This window comes from Marmota marmota, unplaced genomic scaffold (assembly GCF_001458135.2).
Source record: "Marmota marmota marmota unplaced genomic scaffold, marMar, whole genome shotgun sequence".
NCBI classification, from domain to species: Eukaryota; Metazoa; Chordata; class Mammalia; order Rodentia; family Sciuridae; genus Marmota; species Marmota marmota.
This window is the reverse complement of record NW_026000026.1, coordinates 21,937,283-21,962,357: the sequence shown is the minus strand read 5'-3', so window position 1 is coordinate 21,962,357 and position 25,075 is coordinate 21,937,283. Positions and strand designations below refer to the sequence as shown.

The following is a 25,075-nucleotide window of genomic DNA, read 5'->3' as shown; positions in this document are numbered from 1 at the left end:
AGTTCAGCAGCACAAGAAGTAGTGATGTTATCATAGGTACAGCATCCACCAAGGTGCCTGTACACAGTACACCCAGCATGTACTAGCTATTGTTATTATTTATTATTACTGTTATCCCTGAGACAGTGATATCCCTTGGGGCTGCTTTTTCCCAGGAGTCCTTGTGGTCAGGACCCTGGGTTCTGGGATCAGATGACCAGAATTTGGATACCTGTTCTCTGCCACCAACCAGGAGAGTGACTTAACCTCTCAGAATCTTCAACTATAAAAAGGAAACTTGACCTCAGGGTGGTTATGAAGATTAAATACTACAAATGCACATGAAATTGAGCCTATTATCTCCTGGGCCTCCATGTGCTCACCTGCAAAGTGAGGCTAATCACAGGACTTCCAGGGTTGTTGCGAGGTTAAGTGAAGTGATATTTGTGAAGTAATTCACAGTGTGCCTGATATACAGCAGTAGTTCTCTTTCTATCTTCCCATTGATAGCTCACAAGGCTCAACCTGGGCCTCAGTTTCCTCATCTGTCAAATGGGAACAATGTTCTAGGCTCCATGATTAGATTATCTTGAGATTTAGAGATAGGAGAAGACTTTGAAGACTTGCTGGTAGGCTGGTGCATCTGGGCCACTCTTTGGAGTGATGTGGTCTCTCTGATCTCTCCCCATCTTCTCCTCTCAGGCAGCCCCTGGAATTTTGCATTCACAGTCAAGTTCTACCCCCCTGACCCAGCTCAGCTGACGGAAGACATCACCAGGTGAGGGGTGGGCCAGGAGTACTGGCCCTGTGGGATTATGGATGAGGGCACTTGGCCTAGGAGACATGGAACTGTAAACAACAGCAGATTCAAACGTGGCTATCTGCCGGGGCCAGGCCTTTGGCAAAGGTAGCAGGCTGTGTGAGAGAAACAGGGAGGCAAATGCAGTGGCCAGTGGCTGCTGACCCTTGACCTCAGAGAAGGTGGTCTCACAGTGGTCTTTATGTCCCATTGTGAACTTAGAGAACTGAGTCCATTTAAAACAGCCACTGTTGTCCCATGGGAATTGGGCCTAATTTCGTAGTGAATCAAGAGATTGGAGAGTGAAAACTGCAAGCTTGAAATGTTGGCAACAGATGCAAACTTTTAAAAAGTGGTGTTGGGACAAACCCCACACAAGTGAAGGCTGATGTGCTGGTGGACACCAGTTTGCAGTGTTGGAGATAAGGAGAGAGTAGGGGGCTTGGTCCTGTGTGTCATTCTGTGTAGATGTCAGGCATGTGGAGATCAGATGAGGCCGGTGACCACCATGGAGGGGAGGGCAGTCTGGGTGCTGGGATGAACATGGCTGCATACCCAATCTGCTGCCTCGGGCCAGTAGATAAGGTGACCTGAGGGTATATTCAAAGGAAGAGCCCAGCATCCTTCTGAGTGGGAGCTTCCATGGGCTTATCTTGTCTCCAGGAACCAGAGCAAGAAGATTCCCCATCTTTATCTAAGCCCCAGCCAAAGAGATGCCCTCATGTCAGGCTATCCTGGGACTGTGTCATTCATGTCATAGGCCCTACACCCCCAAAATAAGAATGGGTTTGAAGTTCTTCTGAAGTGGGAGAGGCTGCTAAGCCATCTCCTCTGTGCCCTCAGGTCCCTTTTTAATGCCTGCTGCCTATTTGACAAACAACAGACCAAGGTCAAGATGCTGACTCTGGCCTTGGGAGAGAAGACAGATGTTCCTGGAGTAGATCAGGCCCCAGGCCTTGGCCTCATTAGCCCCACTCTGGGCCCTTAGGTTAGTTCAGTGCCAAGGTGACAGCAGTTGGATCTGAACTCCAGAGCTTTAGGCCAGCACAGCCCCCATCCCCTCTAGTCTTGTCCCCTGGTACCTCTCCTCTTTGTGCCAGACTCTGGGCATTGGGCTTCCAGGAACACCAAGAGGGAAGTTAGCCCTGCCTAGCACAGATGGCCCCTAGAGGTGGGGTGGTAGGAGCAGCTGATCTAGTCAAAAATAGTTAGGCCCAAAATAAACTGGTCAAAATGACAAATTGATTGAAATGAAAGATTGGTCAGAGAGTTTGGCAGTAATTTCTGAATTTTTAGACTTTTGAGCAAAATGTCATAGGCCCATACTTGATGCTTATGACGTTTGAGCTACTGATCCTGGGTCTACACCTTGGCCCAGAGCATACACTGAGGCTACATGTACTTTTTTGACAAGGCTTCAGTTTGACTCCAAAATGTCACAGAGTACTAAAAATTGGACTAAGTAAAAGCCATTTGAGAGAGAAATAGGCAGTTGAAAAAAAATGGTGAAACAGCAAAAATGGGCAGGAAGGCATCACTGGCTGAAAATATCCTAAAAAAAATTATTTTGAATGCACAATAACCAAAAAAAGCAATAACAAAATGGTTTTAAATGGTACTAAAAATTGTAAAATCATCCAAGTGTGCCTATAAGTTATAAAAAAATCATGGCTTGGTGGTCGGAAAATGTTTCTTTAAACCAATTTATTTTTTAGATAATTCAATTAGAGCTGGAGGCAAAATAAAAAGTTTTGGGAAAGCATTGGCATGCAGGTCCATCTGGGTTGTGGAGTATAGTGCAGAGGTTAAAATGAATGAGGTAGAGTCACTACACTCACATACGGCACGTCTTTGGTGAGACAAAGTGAGCTGCAGAATCAGATATACCATTCAATACCATTTACAAGTTAAAAACACCCATCCATCAAAACCACATACATTTTTGTGTGTCTGGTGGAGGAATGTCTAGAATACAACATGGATAACCGTGTTGACCTTGGGGAGGAGATTAGGAATGAAAAAGGGCACTAACAGGAAATTTAGAATCACCTCATAAGTTGTATTTTTTCCTTATAAGACTATATTAATTGTATAATTAAAATTACAGGACATTTTTAAAAGGATAAAACCAGCAAAGTAGTCCTATTGAGCTTGAAAATGAATTAGACATTACAAATACTCTTTTGGTAGAAAAAAGACCCTTCAAATTTAGAAATGTGCCAAAATGCTGAAAGTGGTGTGAAATGTCACAGAATCATCTCACAGGATACAGCCAAATGATCAACCCATGAAGTTCCAGTGTCTAGGGGTGTCCTTTTCCACCGAGCCATGTGTTGAGCCGCTTGGTTCCAGGGACCCAGCCGGGCTGGGGGGTCTGAAGGCGCAGGCCCAAGCCCACATCCTCTCTCCCTTCTCCAGGTACTACCTGTGCCTCCAGCTGAGGGCAGACATCATCACAGGCCGGCTGCCCTGCTCCTTTGTCACACACGCCCTGCTGGGCTCCTATGCTGTGCAGGCAGAGCTGGGCGACTATGATGCCGAGGAACATGTGGGCAACTACGTCAGTGAGCTCCGCTTTGCTCCTAACCAGACCCGGGAGCTGGAGGAGAGGATCATGGAGCTGCACAAGACATATAGGTAAGAGGGCCTGTTGGCCTTTGACCAGAGGACTCTTTGCAGACCTGAAAGTCCTAGACTCCTGGTGCTGTGCTCTCTGGACCCCAGCTGCCTCTGCTCCTAACCTGAGGTGTGTCTGGGAGCAGATCATCTCCATCCGACAGGAATGACAGTGACTAGCTATGTGACTTTAAGTAGTCTCTTGGGGCCTCAGTTTCTTAAGTTCCTATATGGATGTGATAATTCCCTGCCAGAGTCTCTGAAAACCAGTTTATCCGCCACTTAGAGATAATAATAACTATGTAGAGTTATTGTGGACATAATAATAACTGCTGTGTGCCTCCAAGTAAGCATCCTGATGTCTGGATCTTGGCATAAAGTTCAAAAGTTTGGACTCGAAAACCAGCCTGCTTGGGTTCGCCATCTGGCTCTGCTGCTTTCTAACCAAGGGATCTTGGCACACCATTCTACTTCCTTGTGCTTTGGCATGCTCATCTGTTCAATGTGGTGCTAGTAAACCCACCCTGTAGGGTTGTCAGGAGGGCCACATGGCACATATTAAAGACACACTGAATGTTGGCTCTTAGGGTTGCTATCTGTGAGTTGAGAGGTTGAGTAGTTGATTGTGCTGTGGAAAGCACCTTGTTCTAGGAGTTAGAAGATAATTAACCAGATATGTGTTTGTGGCTGGTTATTTAGTCTCTGAAAACCCTATTTTCCACCTATAAATGCACAGAATTAGCCAATCACTGTTTCTCAACTATTGCTGTTTGGGGCAGGAGAATTCATTGTGTAGGATGTTTAGCCTCCCTGGGTCCTAGGCTTTAAGTGCTCACAACACCACTTAGTTATTATAACAACCAAAATGCTCCCCACCACTATTTCCAAGTGCTTGTTCTGTAGGGCATCCTAACCCCTGGGGGTAACCCCTGGATCAAAATGGATCTAGGGTCCTTTTAAGCTAGAAGTACTTCAGGCTCCAAGCTTAAGGTTGTTAAGGGAACCCAATGTGATAAATGATTTGAAAGTGCATTTATGAACAGTGAAGTGCTTTGCCTGTGGGAAGGGCCATGGTGATGTTATCTTGTTACTATGGAGGATGGAGAGAATGACGAGGGTTGCATCTGTGGGCTGCATCTGGAGAGGAGGGGTGGAAGATGCATAGAAGAGCCTGCTGGGGTGTGATGAATGCTGGGTCAAGGGCAGCAGCAAGTGCATCTCTCAGAGACTTGCAAACCAGCCATGCTTGGCTAGTACTTTCTGCTTGGTGTTGTGTTGAGTAGGATCTGACTGGTGAGCCATGGTCATCTGGGCACAAGAATGAGGGGATGCCCACCATCTGTCATCCCTGTCTGAGATAGCAAGGTGCCTTGGGGATTTGCAAGAGTCATAATAATTCAGAGAAGGATATTCAGATCAATATGGGCTGGAAATATGCTAATGATTGTCTCTATAGCTCTTTGGACTTAAAGCACATTGACATTTAGCATCCAGGTGTCCCAAGCACATAGTGGCCCAGAGGTAGACAGGGGAAAGGAAACAGGCTTGGAGGACAAAAGAGAAAAATGTGATGAAGTGGTTAGTAGTATGAATTCTGGAGCCACCTTGTTTGGGGTTAAATACTGACTCTGTGACTTAATAGCAGTGGGCCCTTGAGCTAGTTATTCAACCTCCCTGCTTCCTCATCTGTAATATGGGAATGACCATGATACCTACCTTATAGGGTTGTGATAAGGATTCTGTGAATTAATATACATAAAGTGCCTAGAACAGTAACCCGCACATGGTACTCAAAAAACAGTTGCTGTGACTAAGTATAAAATGTAGCCTGAGTTTCCCGACAGCCAAAGCAAAGAAAGAACCTTGATTAATTACATAACTTTTCTTTTCAGAAAGGAGAATGTGTACTTGTTCTCCAGGAGAGATAAAGTAGCTTCTCAAACAAAACTCTGAGAGACCTATCTTATGTGGGTAATAATTTAGGAGCCTTGGGTGATTATAATGAGCGATGTCTTCAGCAATAGTGTCACAGTCATGGAGGAGGAAGATTTATAGCTCTTGCTTAATTCAGTAGCAAATGAGATAAAAATATGACTCTGACCAGCCCTTGTCTGCTTTTTGGAGGAAATGAGACTGGACCAGAGCTTTGTGGGAGATGGGGATGGCTGGACAGAAGTGGGGATGGTGGGCTCACCTTCCTGCCCTGAGGACAGAGGGGAAGGACTCAAATGAGGCTCAGCTACCCAGTGTCCTAGAAGCATGGGTTCTGATGGTGGCCACCTTCAGCCAGCAGGATTTGGCCTGGGTCTTTCCCACAGTCCTGAGTGATCACTTTCTTTCCCTCAGGGGCATGACCCCGGGAGAAGCAGAGATCCACTTCCTTGAGAATGCCAAGAAGCTTTCCATGTATGGAGTTGATCTGCACCATGCCAAGGTACTGCATTCCCCCTGAGGAACCATCAAGCCCCTCCAGAGGACTTGGTGTGCCAGACCCTGTGTTACCTGCAACTTGGAACATTTTCATTTCTTGTTCCTCAAAGTTCATAACTTTTTATTTCCCCTGATCTTTATAATGCAGGACTCTGAGGGCATTGACATCATGTTAGGTGTCTGTGCCAATGGTCTGCTTATTTACCGGGACCGGCTGAGAATCAACCGATTTGCCTGGCCCAAGATTCTTAAGATCTCTTACAAGAGGAGTAACTTCTATATTAAGATCCGGCCTGGGGAGGTAAGCCTGCCCTGGGACCCCTTGCTCCTCCTGGGACTGACCAAGTGCAGCTGGCCTGAATTTTTCTTACCCAGGATACATAGACTGGGTCCTGGGGATCATGGGAGACAGAGAGATCCCTCTCCTTGGCTCCCCACAGACATCACACTTTGGGTATATGCGCATGCACACACACACACACACACACACACACGAGCATAAATAAGGTAACTACAGTTCACTTTACACAGATAAATGAGTACATGTGTGTGCACACATGTTGGCCTGCATGTGGTCCTCCAGCATGTATGCGAATGCACAGGTGTGAGACCACACACATACAGATATGTGTCCACACCTCTTTCCCTTCAACTCCACATCTCTTGCATCCAAAGCCATTTGGTTCTACCATTAGAGTAACTGTGACCCACCTGATACTCTTCTCCCTGCTACACGAAGGCTGCGACAGCTGCCATTTCTCATCGACATCTTCACATAACCCTTTTGCTGGCTTCCCTTCCTCCTCTTGTGCTCCAGGCCATTTTCCTCTGCTGCTAAGAAGATCTTTAAAATCCTTTAAATTGAATCCTTCCAACCCCCAGCCTCACCTTCCTCACACTCGTTGCCTGAACTTTCAGGAGGGCTCTTTAGCTCTAGGGTTGAAGTTGAATTCCCATGGCCACCTACCTTTCCCACCTCTCTCTTGCCACTCCTCCTCATACCCACGATGCCCTAACCCCTCCAGCCTTTCCTGCAATCCTTGAATAAATCAAGTTCCTTCCTCCCTTGTATCCTTTGCATGTGATGTTCCCCCTGCCCAAAAGTCTCTTCCCCCTCTTCTCACATGGTTGGTTCCTCCCTGTGTTAGCTTTCTGTTACTGTAACAAAATTTCTGAGATAATAGACCTATAAAGAGGAAAGGTTTATTTTGGTTTATGGTTTTGGAGATTTTAGTCCTTGTCTGATTGGCTCCATTGCTTTGGGCCTGTGGTGAGAGCCCCAACATGGCAGGCACGCAAGTAGGACCAAACTTAATTTCAGGGCCAGCATATCAAAAAAAAAAAAAAAAAAAGGGGAAGAAATGCTTTTGACGGTATGCCCCTAATGACCTAAAACCTCTGCTAGGCCCCACCACCTAGCACCATGCTGGGAACTAAGCCTTTAACACACGGCCCTTTGGGGCACATTAAGATCCAAATTCTAGGGGCTGGGATTGTGGCTCAGTGGTGGAGCACTCGCCTAGCACGGGCGGGACCTGGGTTTGATCCTCAGCACCACATAAAAATAAAGGCATTGTGTTGTGTCCATCTACACCTAAAAAATAAATATTAAAAAAAAAGATCCAAATTCTAGCATGTCCCCATCCTTCAGATCTCAGCTCAAAGCACACCTGGCTAGAGGACAGCCCTGGTCATCTTTTCTAAGTCACCCCAACCCCAGGCTGCTCAGTTGTCCCCTCCTCTTGCACATCTCCCTTTATTCTCCTCATAGCCCTTGTTCATATCTGCAGTTACCTTGTTTACTCATTTATTATCTGAGTCCCGCACTCCCTGGCATCTTCTGTCTTGTTCTCCACGGTGGCTGTGTATTTAGCACTAGGTCTATCCTAGAGGAAGGGCTTGATCCGCCTTGTTTATTGCATGAATGAACCAGCCAAAGTTGCACATGCCCCAGAAGAGGTTCAGACAGGATGGGCTGGTGGTGGGAGTGGCCCAAGCCTGCTTCTCACCCACCTATCTTGGTTTTTAGTACGAGCAGTTTGAGAGCACGATTGGCTTTAAGCTCCCAAATCACCGGTCAGCCAAGAGACTGTGGAAGGTCTGCATTGAGCATCACACGTTCTTCCGGTGAGCTGACACTGGGCTGGGGTAAGCAGGGATGAAGCAGAGGCCATACGGGTAGAGGGGAGCAGGAGGAGAAGTTAGTGGAGATGGCAGGGAAGCACCCCCTTCCGCCAAGTCTCCCTCTTCCTGGACCACTTCGTGGTGTTGTAGTTGATGGGGCAGTGGGACAGAAGGCCTGCTGTGGTCTAACCTTGGGCCTGGCAATGCAGGTCTGATCCTCCCTCCTCACCTCCATCCTTCCACTGCAGGTTGGTGTCCCCTGAGCCTCCACCAAAGGGCTTCCTGGTGATGGGCTCCAAGTTCCGGTATAGTGGGAGGACCCAGGCACAGACCCGCCAAGCCAGTGCCCTCATTGACAGGCCTGCACCCTTCTTTGAGCGTTCTTCCAGCAAACGGTACACCATGTCCCGCAGCCTTGATGGAGGTATGTCCTAAATTGGAAGTGGGAGAAGAGTGTTTTTTAGAGGCAAGTAAGGGAGTGGACATGCCAGGTTCCGCAGAATGAGTAGTGATTCTTAGTGAGCAGAGTGAGCAGGAACACATTGCAAGTTCATTCATACCAATCATGGCAGCCCTGAAGCACCACTGTACCTAGGCAGCTCTTGGTGATTCAGTGCCAACTTTCCCACTACCACTTGGGATGTGCCACTGCTGCTCTTGGGACTTCCCACAGCTTCCCTGAGTCATGACCTTGTGGGCTCCTAGGTTCAGCCAGATGGTTTTCTGGGCCTCTTGCCTAAGAAGCTCAGCAATGCGCAGATTGACATCCTACAAGGAGAATGCATGTGTGGTTCATGCAAAGGAAACGACAATCTCTGCTTCCCTTCTGCAGTTACCATTCCTATTTCAGGGGCTAAATGAAGCCCACTTTTTGGAGAGCAGAAAGCAGCAGAGGTTATCTCAAAGCTGGCAGAGCTCATCAGAGGAGAAGCAGAAGTCTGGACTCTTAAGCCCAAAGTCTAGGCTCTCATCCAGACTCACTGGAAGATCACCAGTGGGACCTTTCCTGTCTTGAGGGTCTCAATTTATTCTCTGTAAAAATAGGGATAGTAATCCCCATGGTAGCCATCAACACAGAGTATTGCGCAAATCACATGAAATAGTGTGCAAAAACGGGTACTTTGCAAAGTGAGTATGCATGAAGAGAAAGGATGATTAGCCAGGTTCAGTGATGCATGCCGGTAATCCCAGTGACTTGGGAGGCTGAGGCAAGAGGATCACAAGCTAAAGGCCAGCCTCAGCAACTTAGCAAGGCCATGAGTAACTTACAAAGATCTTGTCTCAAAATAAAAAAATAAAAGGGCTGGGGATGTGACTCAATGGTAAAGTGCCACTGGGTTCAATCCCTGGAACAATAATAACAAAAAAGGATAATTATTCTCTCTATTTTCTCCTTTTAGAGGAGGCCAACGCCAAGGATAAATATCTATGCTCTAGCTGTTTTAATTCAGTGTTTTCCAGCCTATTTTTCACCAACACTCAATCCATGAGTGTGATTGGCTTATGCTCAGTGCCTAGTGTGAGGTCTATAATCCTACCCCGATTTTCTATTTCAGAAAAGTATTTTGAAATACCAGTTAGTGAGAAAGATGTTTACTCTAGGGATCCCCTTGAATTCTCACTAATTTATAAAGAAGATAAGTAATTTGCAATCTTTAGGACTTTAGTTTTCACCAGTAAAGCTAATCTTACGATATTTGTATATTGCTAAATAATGATCAAGGGAGTATTCTGTCACAAGTGACCACAGCCCAAACAGCAACATTTATGGGCCAGCATCAGTGGAAGGCTCACTCCTTCCTGAATACCCTCTTAAATGCTTACACACATTAGCTATTTGTTCCTCACCCCAAGTGTCTGTAGCAGGTACTATGTATGGATGAGAAAACCAAGACCCGGAGAGATTGTGTAATTTACCCAAAGTCACAGAGCACAAGTTGGATTTGAGATTTGAAATCTAGCATTGCAGAAAGTAGGAAGGGGCCTGGCTGGGAGACAGTTCTGCTACTCACCAGCTGTGTGACTAGGAGTGGGCAATAGGTTGGAGGCTTGGAAGTTGGCTCCACTGAAAGCATGGTTAAGCAGCAGCTGGGCTGACCTCCTGTCCACGCACAGACCTCTCACATACTCATCTTGTCACCTCTGCCCACTTTAGCAGAGTTCTCCCGCCCGGCCTCAGTCAGTGAAAACCATGATGTAGGGCCTGATGGTGACAAGCGGGAGGAGGATGCAGAGTCCGGGGGACGGCGGTCAGAGGCTGAGGAAGGAGAGGTCAGGACCCCCACCAAGATCAAGGAGCTAAAGGTACGAGCCTGGCTTTCCTTTACCCTGTGCACTAGGGATCAAGAAGCCAACCCATGGTTTAGATTTACCTCTAGTTATGGCCAGTCACCCTTGCTGTGGGGTGCTCAAGGCCTTGCCCTTGGGCCTTCCTGGGTTGGGAGCAGGGGTGAGCATGCTGTCTGACCTATGCTCTTCCCTCTTCTTGCCCAGCCTCCCTGGGGGGCCTCGTGCCCTGGAGGACTTGGGCCTCCTCTGGCTCACTCCTTGTCTGCTCCTTTATAATCTGGCTCTGCATTGCCTGCTTCCTCCCCAGAGCATGATCAGATGTCACCATGGGCCTCACAGGGTGAGGTACAGGTGTGTCCCCTTCCTGATGCCTTAGCACCCCACCCTCGGTGCTCCTGCAGTAATGCACAATCTCAGCCTTACATGCACTCACTCTCAGACACCCCCACACCCCTAGACTGACACACAAGGCTTCACACACAGGCATGGGCACACATAGACCAGGCATGGTTTCCTCTAGGAGTTGTTAAGCAGGTTTTTTTTTCCATCGTTTAGTTTTGCCATGTGAGCATAGGCCCCTGGACACACCCACTGCAGCAAGAAGCATGAGGCCCCAGACACCTCGAGCCCCACAAACCAAGAGTGGCTCTGCCTGCTTTCCTCCAGAACCCTGTGCCCTTCTTTGCCTTTCTGGGGCAGTACCCTGCTTCCCATCCCGCACCTACTCTGGCTACCTCACTGCCCTATGGGTGGCCCAGCAGCTTCCTGCACCCGTGCTGCTTGGTGGAGTGTGAGCGTGCTGGGCCACCTTGCTGGACCAGGCCAGTCGCGGTATCTCTAATCTGTTTGCTCTACTGACCCTGATGGTTCCTTTCCCTCCTGCCATGTCCCACTAGCCGGAGCAGGAAACCACGCCGAGACACAAGCAGGAGGTACTGCATGGGACCTGTCCCTCCCTACCCAGCCATTCAGACCTCCAGCTCATGTGTAACCATCTCACAGTCCTTCCCCGGCTCATTCCCCCCACACCACCTCAGCTTCATCTCCGCTGGTCCTGCCCTCCTCCTTCCTGTGATCCCCCCTCTCCAGTCACCCTTGCTTCTGCCCTTATGGAAGCTCATCTCTCCAACTCCCTTCTTGGACTCTGCCCCCAACAAGCCATCTGTCCCTCCTTCCTCACCCCTGCCACCCTCCACCTAGCTTCACCCTCTACCTCTCCAGCCCACCTGATGCTCCATGCTTGCTTCTTACCTGACCACCCCACCTGTGTCCACCAGCTCTTCCAGGCCACTCTGTGTTTCCATTTAGCTCATCTCCCTGCATCCCCCACTCTGACCCTTCCTTAGATTCATCTCCCCCACAGCACTGTTTGGTCACTCCTCCATCTCATCTGTGTCCTCACCTGAGTTTCTTTTGGTTTCTCTTGGCAACCAGATGTGTGTGGGGGTGGGGGGGGTCGGGAGGGGGGAGCATTTGAGCACATCTACCTCTGCTCAGACTCCAGTTCACTTCCCTCCAGGGCAGCTGCTGCTGCAGCTCCACCAAAAGCCTCTTCTCCTTTTCTCTTCCTCTTCCTGTTTGTTCCGGCCCTCAATTTATTCCTCCTGTGTTCACTACTGCTTCCCTTTTACAATTTCCAAGAGGAGGAGGTTTATCCTTGGGCTACCAAGGGAAAGGGCCAGAGGCTGGGCCATAGCAAGGGCCTGACCTGGGAGCCCTGAGATCTGGGTTCCAACCCAATTCTGCACTGACTCTTCGAAGGTCTTAGGAAAGTCTCCTCGAGCCCTAGCCCCCATCTGCGTAGTGAGGCATTTAGACTAGGTTTCTTTTTTTCCTATTATAATGGTTATGGTATTTTAAAATAATTATTTTATTTATTTTTATGTGGTGCTAAGGATCAAACCCAGTGCCTCACACATGCTAGGCCAGTGCTCTACTGAGCCACAGCAGGCCCATGGACTAGGTTTCTTCAATGCCCTGACCGTCAAGTCTCCCAGGTTCCCAGATTCCCACTGTACCATGTTCCCTTTGGGAGCATGACATGCCCACAGAGCCAGCAGGCCTATTTGGGGTCCTCCTGGATTGGGATCCATGAAGTATTATAGCCCAAACCCACCCCTTGTGCAGATTCCATCAGATTTGACTTCTTAGGCAGATGTTTTCCTGTGGGAAGTTCAGTCTAGGGAGAGAGGCCAGAGGTAAAGGCAGGTGTCTGGAGGGATGTAGAAGCCCCAGTGGGATCAGTCTCCTTCCTGAGGGAGCTTAGGAGTCAACCACAGTGGCTCACTGGATGCCATGGATAAGCCCAGAGGAAAAATCCAGGTTTATCCAAGGTGTGCTTAACTCTCAGGTTGTTCTCCTGAACCCATCTGATCTGACTTTAATAAGCTGAGATTGTCCATTTCTTGCCCTTAACAGAGTTACCACGAGCCTTCAAACAGCCTCATGCATGGGCTGCTGGCCCAATGCTGTGCCTAGAGGCAGGCAGTTAAACAGCTTTGACAGGCCACCAGTGGCTTGTCCTCGCTAAACCTAGGCAGAGTACTCCATCATGCTGCACTGACAGAAGCTCAGACTTGGTGGATTAATTGAGGACACACCCATGACTCCAGATATACCTGGCTCAGTTCTTGTGCTCAGCTTTGGGACTTACCCCTCTTCTTCCTGGTCTCCATTCTTTTTGAACATCCCGCAGCATCCTAATCTGTATCTGGCCATGTCTCAGCCCATCTGTTATTGGTGTCTGTACACCAAAGGCATCTGGAGGATCCAGGTGGTGGGGAAGGTAGTGGCTCACAGCAGAGAGGATTCACAGTCTTTTCTTGGGCCCCTGGTCCCAGTGAGGGAGCAGGCCCCATTTCTATGGATAGCACTAGCTTTAGGCATATCTGCACTCTGGACCTCCTTAGGGTATGAGCAGTTGCACAGGTTGGACCTTAGAGGGTCCTAGACTGAACATCCTGCTAGGTATGGTGGTTTAAATCTCCACCAAAAGGTAGGAACTAGGGTCCCAGAGGGACCTGGAAGGCTAGCCTGCAAGTCTAGAACAGTCCAGGACACATGACAAGGGAGTTCTTGCTCTGGTGGATGCTGTGTGCTATGCCAGAGGAAAGCCTTCTGTGTGCCTGACTACCACTGGGCTCACAGACCTGAGGGGCTTTGGTTGAGTTGAGTGTTCAGAGGTCAGGGAGCCAGGCAGGAGAGAAGAGAAGATGGCTTGATCTGGAGTCTCCTCTTTGTCAGCACAAGTGCCCTGTGCCTCAGTCAGTGTATCTATTGGGGCTGATGCTCCTTGGCTCACTTGGCTCCTGGGGTTGCTGTGAGAGAGAGGCAGTGTTGGGGAGATCACATTGCTGGTTTTGGGGTGGTGATGGTGATTGCTGCCACCATCCCCAAACCCTGCATCCCCCACTTGGAGTTGTTCGCCTAACACTGCTGTCCTGTCTGTCCATCTGTAGTTCTTGGACAAGCCAGAGGATGTCCTGCTGAAGCACCAGGCCAGTATCAATGAACTCAAGAGGACCTTGAAGGAGCCCAACAGCAAACTGATCCACAGGGATCGAGACTGGGAGCGGGAGCGCAGGCTGCCATCCTCACCTGCCTCCCCCTCCCCCAAGGGCACTCCTGAGAAAGCCAACGAGGTAGGTGTCACCCTGAAGTCCTCAACAGGGACCCTGGGTAAAGAGGCAGTGGGAGGTTGCAATGTAATGACTTACACTCATCCTAACACCAATATGCTTCCCCCAGTGTGGCCTGGGCTGATGGGGATGGAATGGCAGGTTAGGCTCCGGGGACATATTCACTAAATCTTGGAATCCTGAGTCCCAGAGACCACCCTGAAACATGGAAGCTCCAAAGACTCGTGGTAGCTTGGTGTACTCTTCTTCCATCAGCCAGAGTATGATGGGGAAGGGTTCCTTGTTAGAAATGTGGGTTCCAGGGCCCCTTCTTCGTTCTGCTGAATCAGAGATTTGGTGGTAGAGCTCTGGAACCAGCATTCTAATCAAGAGTTCTAGGTGATTCTCTTGCACAATAAACTTTGAGAATCTTGGTAGCCCTATCTAGTAACCAGACCCTTTTGCACATGTTGTAAAAATGCAATGTGTGTGTGGGGGGGTGGTCCCTCCTAGAAGGAGCCCCGGAATCCACTAAAGGGGATTGGGTTCACCACACAAAGCACACCTGCTTCTCGGGCTTCCAAAAAGGACCCCACACACTCTGCCTTTTACAGTGGAAAGTGTGGACAGTATTTTCTCTATTGCAAAAGAGATAAAGATAGGATTTGGGAAATTCCTATATTATAATCCCAAGCACTTGCAAAATCTTGGCAATTTTTATCCCAGTTTATACATAGGTATTTCTCCCTAGAGAGGCTGCTGATTGGTCTCAAACCAACTGTGGTCTAGACTTATGCTGCCTGGATTGAATTCTGACTCCACTGCCTGGTAGCTGGAGGACTCTGAGTTTGTTATACCTAATCTGTCTGAGGCTCCGTTAGGCAGAAATGTTCATAGGGATATTGTGAGAATCAAATGAGATGATTCCTGGAGAGGAAGCAGCATGGCACCTCAATGCCCAGTACAAGTTACTTACTGTTTTATTTTATTTAAATTAAAGTTTGAAGGATCTTGAAACACTTGGTTCAAGGTCCTTTTACAGATAGGGGTACTGAGACTCAGAAAGAAGAACTGTTCAGCATTGTAGCTGAAAGAAGAGGGGCCATAAGCCACTTTTATAGGGTGGCAGGTCATTGTATTTACTACCAAATCATATCTGCCTTGGAGCAAGACCAAATCATGAAGACCAAGTATGGAGTCCATTGTGCATGTACTTCCCTCTAATGATTTGAAAATGGGTTTTGCAGCCATGATCTAATTTGTAGAGCACTTGATTGAATCAGTACTAGCCATGGTCTGAGCCTGCCAGGTAACAGGGCTTTGCCTAGCGTGTTGTAGCAGAGCTACTGGGATTCCCTGATTGCTGATTCACAAAGTTAGTGATGCTTTGGGGGCTTTCATGACTGCTGCTCTTGAAGGAGGGCAAACCTCTGCATCTACTAAGGGCTTCTGTGGTCCCTGGCACAACCAACACTCTGACTGGAAATTGGGGAAATTGGTGTCTGGTTTAGTGATCTGGCGCTTACCTCCTCCATCCCCTGACTCTCTAAAGAGAGACTTGGCCAAAGTGGCTTTTAATTGTTCCTGAGGTAGGCCAATCCTTGGCCTGGCTGGAGGTGAAGTGGGATGCAGAGGTTACTAAAAGGGTCAGACTCCAACAGAGAAAGGAAGAATGATTACTGGTGACCTGGGGTCTGAACCTCTGGGTCTCAGAACAGCCTGGTTTGGGGATGTGCCCCACCTGCTGGTGATGTCTGGAACTGCTAGAAGATGAGTCAATAACAAGGTAAAGTCTGTTCTGCCACCTCCTTAGCCCAAGCTGTGTGGTCTCCACTGCTTTAAACAGTTACAGCCCAGGAGGTCACCTTGGAGCTGTGGGCATTTAGAAATGGCTTATAGGACGTCTTGCTTTTAAGAGCGAAGATTTGGGAGATGGGGAGGAACTGTAGAAAGGATCCTTGGGTGAGTGATTTCTGAACTTCATTGCCTAGTCTGTCTAAAGAGGACTGGAATTGCCACTCCATAGGAAGGTTGTTGGCAAGATTGAAGGAAATAATGAAGATTAAAGCACTTTATCAACTGGGAAGTGCTAGACAATTATGGAGCCATTTCTGATGGTGACTAGAATTCCTGACCCAAATATATGCTATGTGGGTGACCTTGCAGAGAGCTATCACCCAGAATTTCTAGTAGTTTCCTCAGAGCTTTTTGGGTCCCATTCAGGCCATGAGGAGAGCAATAGATCCAAGTTTTAAAGATAACTCTTTAAATGGGGCTGTGCCCCAATTGCAGGATTGAACCATTAGTCTAAGCCAATAACACCCAGCAGGGGGACTCAGAATCAGGGTCCAAATGGTGTGGTTCCATAAATTCCACAATGTTAGTGGGCAGGCCTCAAGGGACAGTCTGGGACCTCAGTACTGTCTTGTAGCTGACTGTGGGACTCCCTCCCTTAAGTGTCTTAGAAGGGCTGTCCCTCTCTGTCTCACCCACAGAGTGGCTCCTTCCTGACCAAATGCGCAAGTCCTAAGGAGGTGGGACTTACAAAACTGGGCTATTGATGGACTTTGTATGTCTCTCTCTCCTGCTTTCTCTCTCTGTCTCTGTCCCTCCTTTCCTTCCTCCCCCTCTCTCTTTCCTTTGGCCCTGGGCCTCCCCTGCAGTCCCAGAGGACCCAGGACATCTCTCAGCAGGACTTGGTACCCGGAACAGCCGCAGGCTTGGAAGTGTTCACTCAGAAAAGCCTCGCAGCATCACCTGAGGTTATTGTTTTCACCTCCCGTACCCCTTCCTCCTGGGGCCTCCAGCCCAACCTGATCACCCACTAGGGGTTTTAGAAAACCCTTTCTCTGGGGTGAGGGGAACCAGACTCTGTCATGCAGAAGGGAACTGTGGGTGGCCCATGCTGTCCCCATGCTATGACCAACAAGCATCCCATCCCAGAGATCCAGAAAGGGCCAGCCCCTCCCTCATCCATGTTTCTCAGGAAGGACAGGAGTGCAGTCATCCTAGGAGGGCAGAACAGCCAAACTGCCCCTGCCTTAAAGGAGACATGGTCTCTTTTTCTTAGGCACTTGTGAGGCTGAGGAACCTGGAGGCAGGCTCTGACCACTGAGCATGGGGGACTAGGGGTCATGGCCCCTAAATACGTTCTACCCTAACATCTTATCTCTGTTTAGAAGCCTGAATAAGGTCTAGCTGTGGCTAGTTAGGGCATAGCATTTCATCTCTCCTGGCTCCAGCTCTCTAAACTCCTCTGGGGTTTGGATCTGTCTGGGTTTCTAGGAAGGCAAAAGTAGACATCTTTTTTCCAAGAGCATCCTTGGTCAGGCAAACATTCTAAATGAGGAGGGCACTGCTTCTGGGCCTGGTATAGCAATGAGTTGAGGGTTCTTGGAATTTTCTGTGGCCCTGCATGGGTACTGAGGATAAAATCTAGGGCCCAGCAGCAAGGGTCACATTCTTCTTGTCTACTGGGATTTCGTAGGCTGTTGGGGCTGGGAGGTACTGATCAGCTGGTTTCTGCACCTCCTCTGTTGGCATGGTGTCAGGGTGGGGAGGGGCATATATCTTTCTCTTTAATCAGAGGAAATTTCTGGGGCTACTGCAAATAAAGACATTATGTGAGCCACAAATATAGTAAAACATAAATCCTAATTCTCCATGAATTTTTCTTCTATATAAAAATAAAAACTAAACTATCATCACTGTCAGTTGAGGAAAGTCGGACAGGAGTCAATAGCATCCCCCCAAGACCAGGGACATAGTGATGCCCATGACCATGGATGCTCCTAGAACCAAAGGCATGTGCCTATAGTGGAAGCAGAACCCAGCATACACCCTTCATCCACCTCTGGCCAGCAGCCATCAGCCTCCTCCACAGAGGGACCCTCACTGTCCCTGACCACAGCCCATTTTGTCTTCTGTCTTCAATTAGGAAGTTTCTTTGTACTGATTTATTTATTTTGGATTTTTCTCAGTTTTACTGAGCAATAAAGTTGAGGTTTTATTTATTAAAAAAATGAACATGGTTTTTAATACTGCAGGGATAATTTAGAAATTGCCATGAAAGGTAATTGATTTTTATAAACATGTATATAATATATTTTGCACTAACAAGCATTGGCATTGTGATTTGTCGTGCATGTGTTTTGCTTGTACTTTCCAGATTGCTAATGAACAATGTGCTATAGTACATTTTCTAACAAGCAAAACATATACGTGCATTTTAAAAAATCAACTCTTTCCTCAACATGGGACCAATAGAAAACTTTTGGAAGGATAATTCTTGCCGAAAAAGATAAATTCACCTTTTTTTAATGATCACATTTTTCCTCCCAACATTGTTCACAAAAGCTGAAAAACTTGTTTATGATGCTTCCAATACTTCTAGTTACTTCTGGCTTTACAGCTATTTATTATTTGAAAAAGAGTATTTGAAAAGAGTATTTAGAAGAATTGTTTGTTCTGCATGTAATTAAGCAATGCAAGGGCTGTGTCCTGGTTTATGATAGCTATAGAATCCCTTTGGAGAACATGCTTATGACAACCACATAATCTCTTCTGCAGTGTGATGTCTTCAGGGACACACCCTTCTTGGGTTAAATTTGCTTTCTCAGACAGACCAGAAATAATCACGAAGGGCGGAGCTTCTTCTCATAAGTCCTCCCTGTTCATTTAATTGATACATATCCATCAATCTCTCATGCTCCTATGAGTCCTCATTTGGGTTGATTCCCTCGTTTGCAGAACTCAGGACGTAAAACCCCTCAGGATCTCTTGTTCAAAGATCAGGAAAAAAGGAGCTTTCCTTTCTTTGTTTCTCTCTACCTGTCACAATGTTTTTAATTTTCTATTTAATATCATGTTCCCAGTGGCACAGGGGCCTGTGTAAAGTAAGTGCAGAATTTTCCAGATACCCCTGGGCCTGTCCAGCAACTTGGTGCATGGGATGTGTGTACATAGATGCACTTTTGACCCTCCCTGCACCTATGCTTAGGCTCCGGCCAGGGTCTTTGTACTGATTTAAAATCTGAACTTCTGCATCCATGGCCTGTAGCCTCCTGCCCTTTGGTACCTTGGATCTGCTCTGCAGCCCTCCCCAGGCCACCCCCCACAGGGCTGCACACCTTTCCTTCCCTGAATGCTCCTGTGCCCCTCAGCAGTTTCTCCCAGGACATGGTTTCTAGAGGGTCCCCCATCCAGCATCCCATCCTCCTATGAAGGTCAAGGCCCAGATGTTTCGCAGAGTTCCAGGGGGAACCTGAGTAGCCTGGAGTCAGCAGAACTGTCCTTTGGGGAGAGTTTCTTCTTGTGTGTAGCTCATGTGGGAACCAAACTGGCTCCTCTGCTCCCATTTCCAAGACTGGAGCAGATGCAGAGCCCCTCGCAAGTGGGGAGTGGTGTTCTGAACAAGGCACTGAAGGTCCCCAGTTGGGAAAAAGAATAGCTGCAGGGCGGTGGCAATCTGGGGCCGCCCTAACATTGTTCCATCTTGTGATCTGGGCCAGATGTGCTTTTACCAGTGCATTGGTGCTAGCAAAGTTCTCTCTTTCTCTCTCTCTTTTTCCTCTTCAGGATCCTACCTATTTGCTTATTAGAAGTAGAATTCCTCCTTCTTCCCATACTGTTCACACTGATCTTATGCAAGGCCCTTCCCTCTGAGACCCTCAGTTTCCCCTTCTGAAATAAGGGTACCAATGCAGGCATCACAGTTGCCAACTGGATTAAATTTCATAACTTGGAGGACTGGGGAATAGGTCAAAGACAAAGTACTTGCTGAATGTTCAGGGGCCTGGGTTCAATCTCCCAAGTCCCCCCCCCAAAAAAAAAAAAAAAAACTACTTGGACAAAGGGCAGCATTGCCTGGCACATAATAACCAAATATCACTATGTGCTTCTCTTTTCTGCCTGTAGAATCTTTCTTCCATTCTGTGCCAGGTCTCGCCCTCCACACTGTGGCTTATCTAGCCCAGTTCTTCTTAGAAATGGAGCAGGAAAGTTCCAGAAGGGGCCTCACTGACCAACTTTGGCTTTCATTGCCAGGCTCACAATGTTGGTAAAGCTGAAATGGAAGCATCAAAAGGAACAAATTCCCCAAAGAGATGAGGAGCCCTGGCTTCCATAAACTTTGGAAGCCAGTCCTCTGATAGTTCAAGTGCTGGGGTCCTGAAGGCCCTAACGACCTGAAATAAAATCTCAGAAACCTATGCTAGATTTTGTCTAGGCCTCCCCACTTTCTACTCTCTTTCATGTTGGCAGAATTCTTCTAATAAGGTCTTGTTCTCTATCATGGAGACATGATTTGATAAAATGGAGTATTGAGGTGGAGAGTTACAACGCTCTTTTGATCCTTCAGACTCCTTCAGATCTTATGGATTCATAGACTTTTTGCCCAGTCATAAACTAAAAAGGAGCCTAAGGCCATATAAACCTTCCCCCTCCTATTGCTAGAAACAGTTTTTGACAAATACTGCAGAGGTGGTCATGGTGGGGTGGAAAGGACATACTTCACAGAACTTGGAGTTAGGGACTGGATCCTAGGCCTGCCTTGCCTTTGCCCCTGGCTCACTTTGTGACCTTGGACAAGATGCCTTTCTTCACTAGTCCTAGGTAAGGTTTCCATATCTGTTCTGAGGGGCTTTAGTCAGAGCAGTGATTTCAAAGGAGAGTGATACATCAGGGTACTGGGCTGCCCGATATTTGTGTTACGTACTAGATGAACTTCCATTAAGATTTTGTGGGAAACAAGTCTTCTGTGGCTCCAAGAATATTAGAAACCCAATGGCCTTCCTGCCACCTTAATGATTCAGAAATCCATCGTTCCCCCCCAAGTACTGTTTGAAGACCCCTTGTGGCAGGTAGAGGACCATTCAGTAGACAGTTGGGTATGCTGGTCCCTCTGCCCCATGATGATGCCTGGGTCTATAAGTCTTTTCCTTCTGTGATGTATTCTGGTCAGCCCTTTATAACCCTATGAGTTTTGTTAGAATTCTCCAAGGATGGACCCTGGTATTTATTTCTTTGGGATGGAAATCCATTATATTCAAACTTTTTAAGCCATTGTGTTGACTGTCACTAACCTGGCCATTTGGTATTTTTGCTAATAATCAAAATCTGTTTCCTTCCCAGAAGCTCTTATAAAAAGGTCAGATTTTAGACTAAGCCCTGTGGAACTCAATGCTTCCCTTACCTTGGCAGTGGATCACGGGTGACACCCATCTTCCAAGGTTGTGAGATAAGTCAGCAGAGATTCCAGGCACTGAAAGTCAGTGGTAGCCATGACCAAGTCACTGACCTTCTCTAGGCCTTGGTTTCCCCACTTACACACTGAGGAGATTAGACCAAGTAATGTTTTAAACTCTTTCAGCTCTAACATTCAGAAGTTCCCAGTGATCTAAGTACTTTCTCCTCTGAAAGTGGCAATTGTTTTAGTAAAAGAGGAAGAGGAAGAGTCCTGGCCCATCCATGGATCTTACTTTATCCATTGTTAGCATGGGGAGAGCATGAGAACCCATCCTGTCTTATCAAGTGAGGGATGGGGTTGAGGAAGGTCAGTCAGTTATTTTGGGGTGCCTTAATGGGAAGAATAACCTGTGAGAAGGACTGGCATAATCATGCCTTTCTCTCCCCAACCGGTTCTGGGGACATGCCATCCCAGTCCACACTGGACTACCTTTTGGTGGTAGATTGGTCCCTTTTTACAGAGAGAAGGGTGACCCGCCCTTCAGGTGCCTGCTATTTCATGTTAACTCTTCTTGCTCCAATTGCAACACAGGGTTCGGAGCATTGGGTATTTATAGAAAGACAGTACACTAAGCCAGAAGAACTCGGTCTCAGTCTCCTAAAAATGGCCAACACACAGCAGGAAGAAAGTGAGGCAGGCCTCACTGACGTCCTTGCCGATGGCAGACTCTCCAAGGTAGACATTCTGGTGGACAAGTTCAAAGTTGAAATGGCCACAGAAGAAATGGTGGGAACCAAAAATGCCAAAACTCAGCAGCAAGGGAGGATGATTGCAAGTCCAGAAGACTTTGAGTCGGTGTGGGAGGAAGGCCCCTGGGTCAGGGCAGGTACTGGAGGGGTTGCCCAGGCTACAGGATGCACATTGTCAGACAAGCTCCTTGAGGGCTCCGAGCTCAGGGTTGGCATCAGCGAGGCACCCATCAGGAACTTCCCAGTCTCAGATGGTCAGTTGGAGGATCGTGCAGAGCTAAGGAAGAGGCTGGAGGAGCTCCAGACGTGTGGAAGATCCACAACTCCAGGAACCAGGCCAGCAGAGGTGGACATCCCCTCTCCAGCCTCTGACAAGGGAGGCCTCCAGTCATTTCTGTTGGATCCTGTTCATGCTGAAGCCAGAGCTGACTCTAGCGATGAGACTGATACCTCCTTTGCAGAGAGGAGCTTCTATCTAAACCACGGAGAAAAAGATTCTGAAGATCAAGTTCTCCCTCTGCCTTTGGAAGAGAGAGAAGAGCGCCTGGATGCCCCTCCTGGAGGACACATCAAGCTGGAACTGCCAGGGGAGCTCCCAGAGAGCTCAGAGCTGAATGCCACAGACCCAAGGGGCTCCGCCACAGCTGCCGGCAGGAACAAGGATGAAGCCCATATTGCCTCCTCCGAGGAAGGAACCAGGTCTCCCAGGAACCACGGAAGACAGGATGACCAGCAGGGACCTTCTCCAGGACACACATTTGCTGAGGACTGGCAAGAAGCACAGCAGGAGGTGGAGGGAGAGTCTCACCCGACAGCCAGGGCAGCTGAAAAGGAAGAGCCCCCTGCCAGTGGAAACTTGAGGGAAAAGGCCAGATCAAGTCCCTCAGCAGGATGGAAGGACCACTCCACTAATGGAGGAGGCAGGGTGTGCCTGGACCCCCAGGCCCATGCCCTTCTGTGGACCATCCCTCCTCATGTCAGGAAGCCAGTCAAACCAGACAGAGGCAACTTCCTCTCCAAAGAGAGGGGAGCCATTCATACCCAAACCGGACAACCTAAGATGGGGGACCAGGAAGCCTCAGCATTTCCTCATATGGAGGTGGTCACCTCCCTGCCAGCCTCCCCTGGTCACTTTGAGGCTCTGGAAGCTCTGGAGGAAGCTTCTCCAAGCCCAGCTTCTCATGGATCAGGGGAGCCTTCAGAGCTCAGGGATTTCTTTGGAGATCAATTTCCTGTATTTCTCAAACATGTCCAGCTTCCTAGAGACAGCCCAGAGCCCAAAGACCAAGTTGGGTTAATTGTGCCCCCTGACACAGGAGGTGAACGCAGGGCACCTCCAGTGGCCAGCAGAAAGCCCAGAGTTGTTCCTGAAGAAGCTGAAGGGGTCATAACTCCGGGGTTGGTATTCCCTTCGGGAAAGCAAAAAGAGACGACCTCTTTCCAGGATGGGGAACAAGAGGGCTCCCTGGAAGACATAAGCAAGACCTCAGTGGCCAACAAAATTCGGATATTTGAGACCCATGGAGCTGAGACTCGTCGAGCTAGTCAGAGTGAAACAAAGGCCCTTCCAAATGAGTTGACTTCAGAGGCCTGCATGGGTCAGTTAGAGCAACAGCGGAACAAGATTTTAGACCTGGGCTTCGTCCAACTCCAGCCCCCAGGGGACTTTGCCAGTCCCAAAACCGCACATTCCTCAATGATGCCTCTGGCTACCAGACACTTCAGGGAGGGCATTTCTACCACACTCCACCAGGAAAGACGCACAGAACTAGAGCTCGTGTCCCCCGATTCAGGCTGCGAAACCACGCTGGAGGAAGCGCCTGGGGTAACTGGCTATGTGAGCCCCCGCCCCCATCATGTCCCCCACCGACCGCATGCCTGGTAGCCTTTTAGAAGCATGATTCAGTGGCCGCTCATCATTACTGCAACCCAAGGCTGCTTGTCCATCCCTATGAGGCCTTTTCCCAAAATGCACCTATGAGTAGCCCAGGCTGAAGGATGGGGTCATCTGCTTGGCCCACGTTAGCTTGGCCACAAAGACCCTCAGCTTTTGGTATGACCTGGTGCCCAGAGGGTCACACACACTCCTATGGAGAAGGTGCCACCACTACCAGCAGATTACATGCTTGCCTTGCTGCCCCTCCCCTCTCGATTCCTACCTCTTGCTTGGCTTAGCCAGTGATCTTTCTTCATCCTGTCCCTGGTCTCCTGCCTTGTGGAAGCTGACAGTCCAGAGATTTCCATCCTCCGCTCTGGTTCCCTTTCAAGTTTCTTTCTGCCTCCTTAAGACTAACTGTCTTCTCTAATCCAGAACAAATCCGGAGATGCGGTCAGGGAAGAGAAGCGCTTCACCAGCTTAGCTGCAAACGCCCCTGGGAAGGGGGGGCACCTGAGATTCACCAGCCCCTCGGGCCCTCAGGTCTCTACAGTCCCTCTGTGTCCTGATGACCTAGTTACCTTCACCTGGCCAGGATGCTTCGCTTCTTAGATTCCTACCTGCTGTAGCAGCGAACCCCCGTGGCTGCTCCACTCTGGCTTGTCGGGAATGTATTCCTCACACCTCTCGACCTTCCAGAAACTGGCTAAATGGAGGCCCGTTTAGCAAGTGAATTTCTAAGCACACTGAATCTCCAGAAGCTGAAGTCAAGTTCTTTAAAAAAATATTTTGTGGGTGTTAGATTGGTTTTTTAACAGAAAACAATGTCATGGACCAGCCAAAAATGTGTGTGTGGTGTTTAATCCCTGACAGGCCAGTTGAGAGGTATGTATAGTGGACAAGAGTTGCTAGCATCTCCTTGGCCTGCTGTTGTCAATTACACTGATGGGACCAGAACCTCCTGTCCATGGCCTGCCCATGGCCCACTCACGGAGCTAAGGGTGGATCTGGTGTAGCACCCGGCTCCCTGGAAGCTCGTCCCCAGAGGGCCTGGCCCTGAATTGTTCTTCCCACTGTTTGATGCTGACCCTGTCCACGGAGATTCAGTGGAATTGACAAGCCTTGCTGGCTTCCTCTGCGTTCCTCAAGCTCTTGGCTCCAGCCTCTCTGCCTCCTCCCCTGGGTTTCCTGAGTACCTAACCTCCCTCCTAAGTTTGTTTCTCGACGCCGCCTGCACGGATGGGCCTGGGGTCCAGGATTCCATCCCTGCCTTTTGCACAGTGCCGCTTCTGATAGGCTCCTCCATCCAAGCCTTGGATGGGGCCTCCTGTCCAGGACTCACTGGCAGGATATTTGCTTTGAACTCGCTTTTGCCATCAGTGTGAGATCCTTGGGAAGGAGCATCCCTAC

At 48.6% G+C, this 25,075-nt stretch overlaps 1 protein-coding gene across 35 annotated transcripts in view; it reads left to right on the top strand.

The window, feature by feature from the left end:
• The window catches only part of Epb41l1 (erythrocyte membrane protein band 4.1 like 1), a 107,117-nt gene that overhangs the window by 60,866 nt on the left and 21,176 nt on the right, over positions 1–25,075 (top strand). For 9 of the 35 annotated variants that reach the window (XM_048811018.1, XM_048811027.1, XM_048811016.1 and 6 more), the window contains exons 6-14: positions 682–757; positions 3,197–3,415; positions 5,741–5,828; positions 5,973–6,125; positions 7,854–7,951; positions 8,197–8,372; positions 10,104–10,252; positions 11,134–11,169; positions 13,696–13,878. In XM_048811018.1, the coding sequence (XP_048666975.1) occupies positions 682–757; positions 3,197–3,415; positions 5,741–5,828; positions 5,973–6,125; positions 7,854–7,951; positions 8,197–8,372; positions 10,104–10,252; positions 11,134–11,169; positions 13,696–13,878 (1,178 nt within the window). Of the gene's footprint in view, positions 1–681; positions 758–3,196; positions 3,416–5,740; positions 5,829–5,972; positions 6,126–7,853; positions 7,952–8,196; positions 8,373–10,103; positions 10,253–11,133; positions 11,170–13,695; positions 13,879–16,517; positions 16,617–21,631; positions 23,627–24,100; positions 24,209–25,075 lie in introns of all 35 variants that reach the window. The other 26 variants (XM_048811012.1, XM_048811013.1, XM_048811009.1 and 23 more) reach the window with 10 other exon arrangements.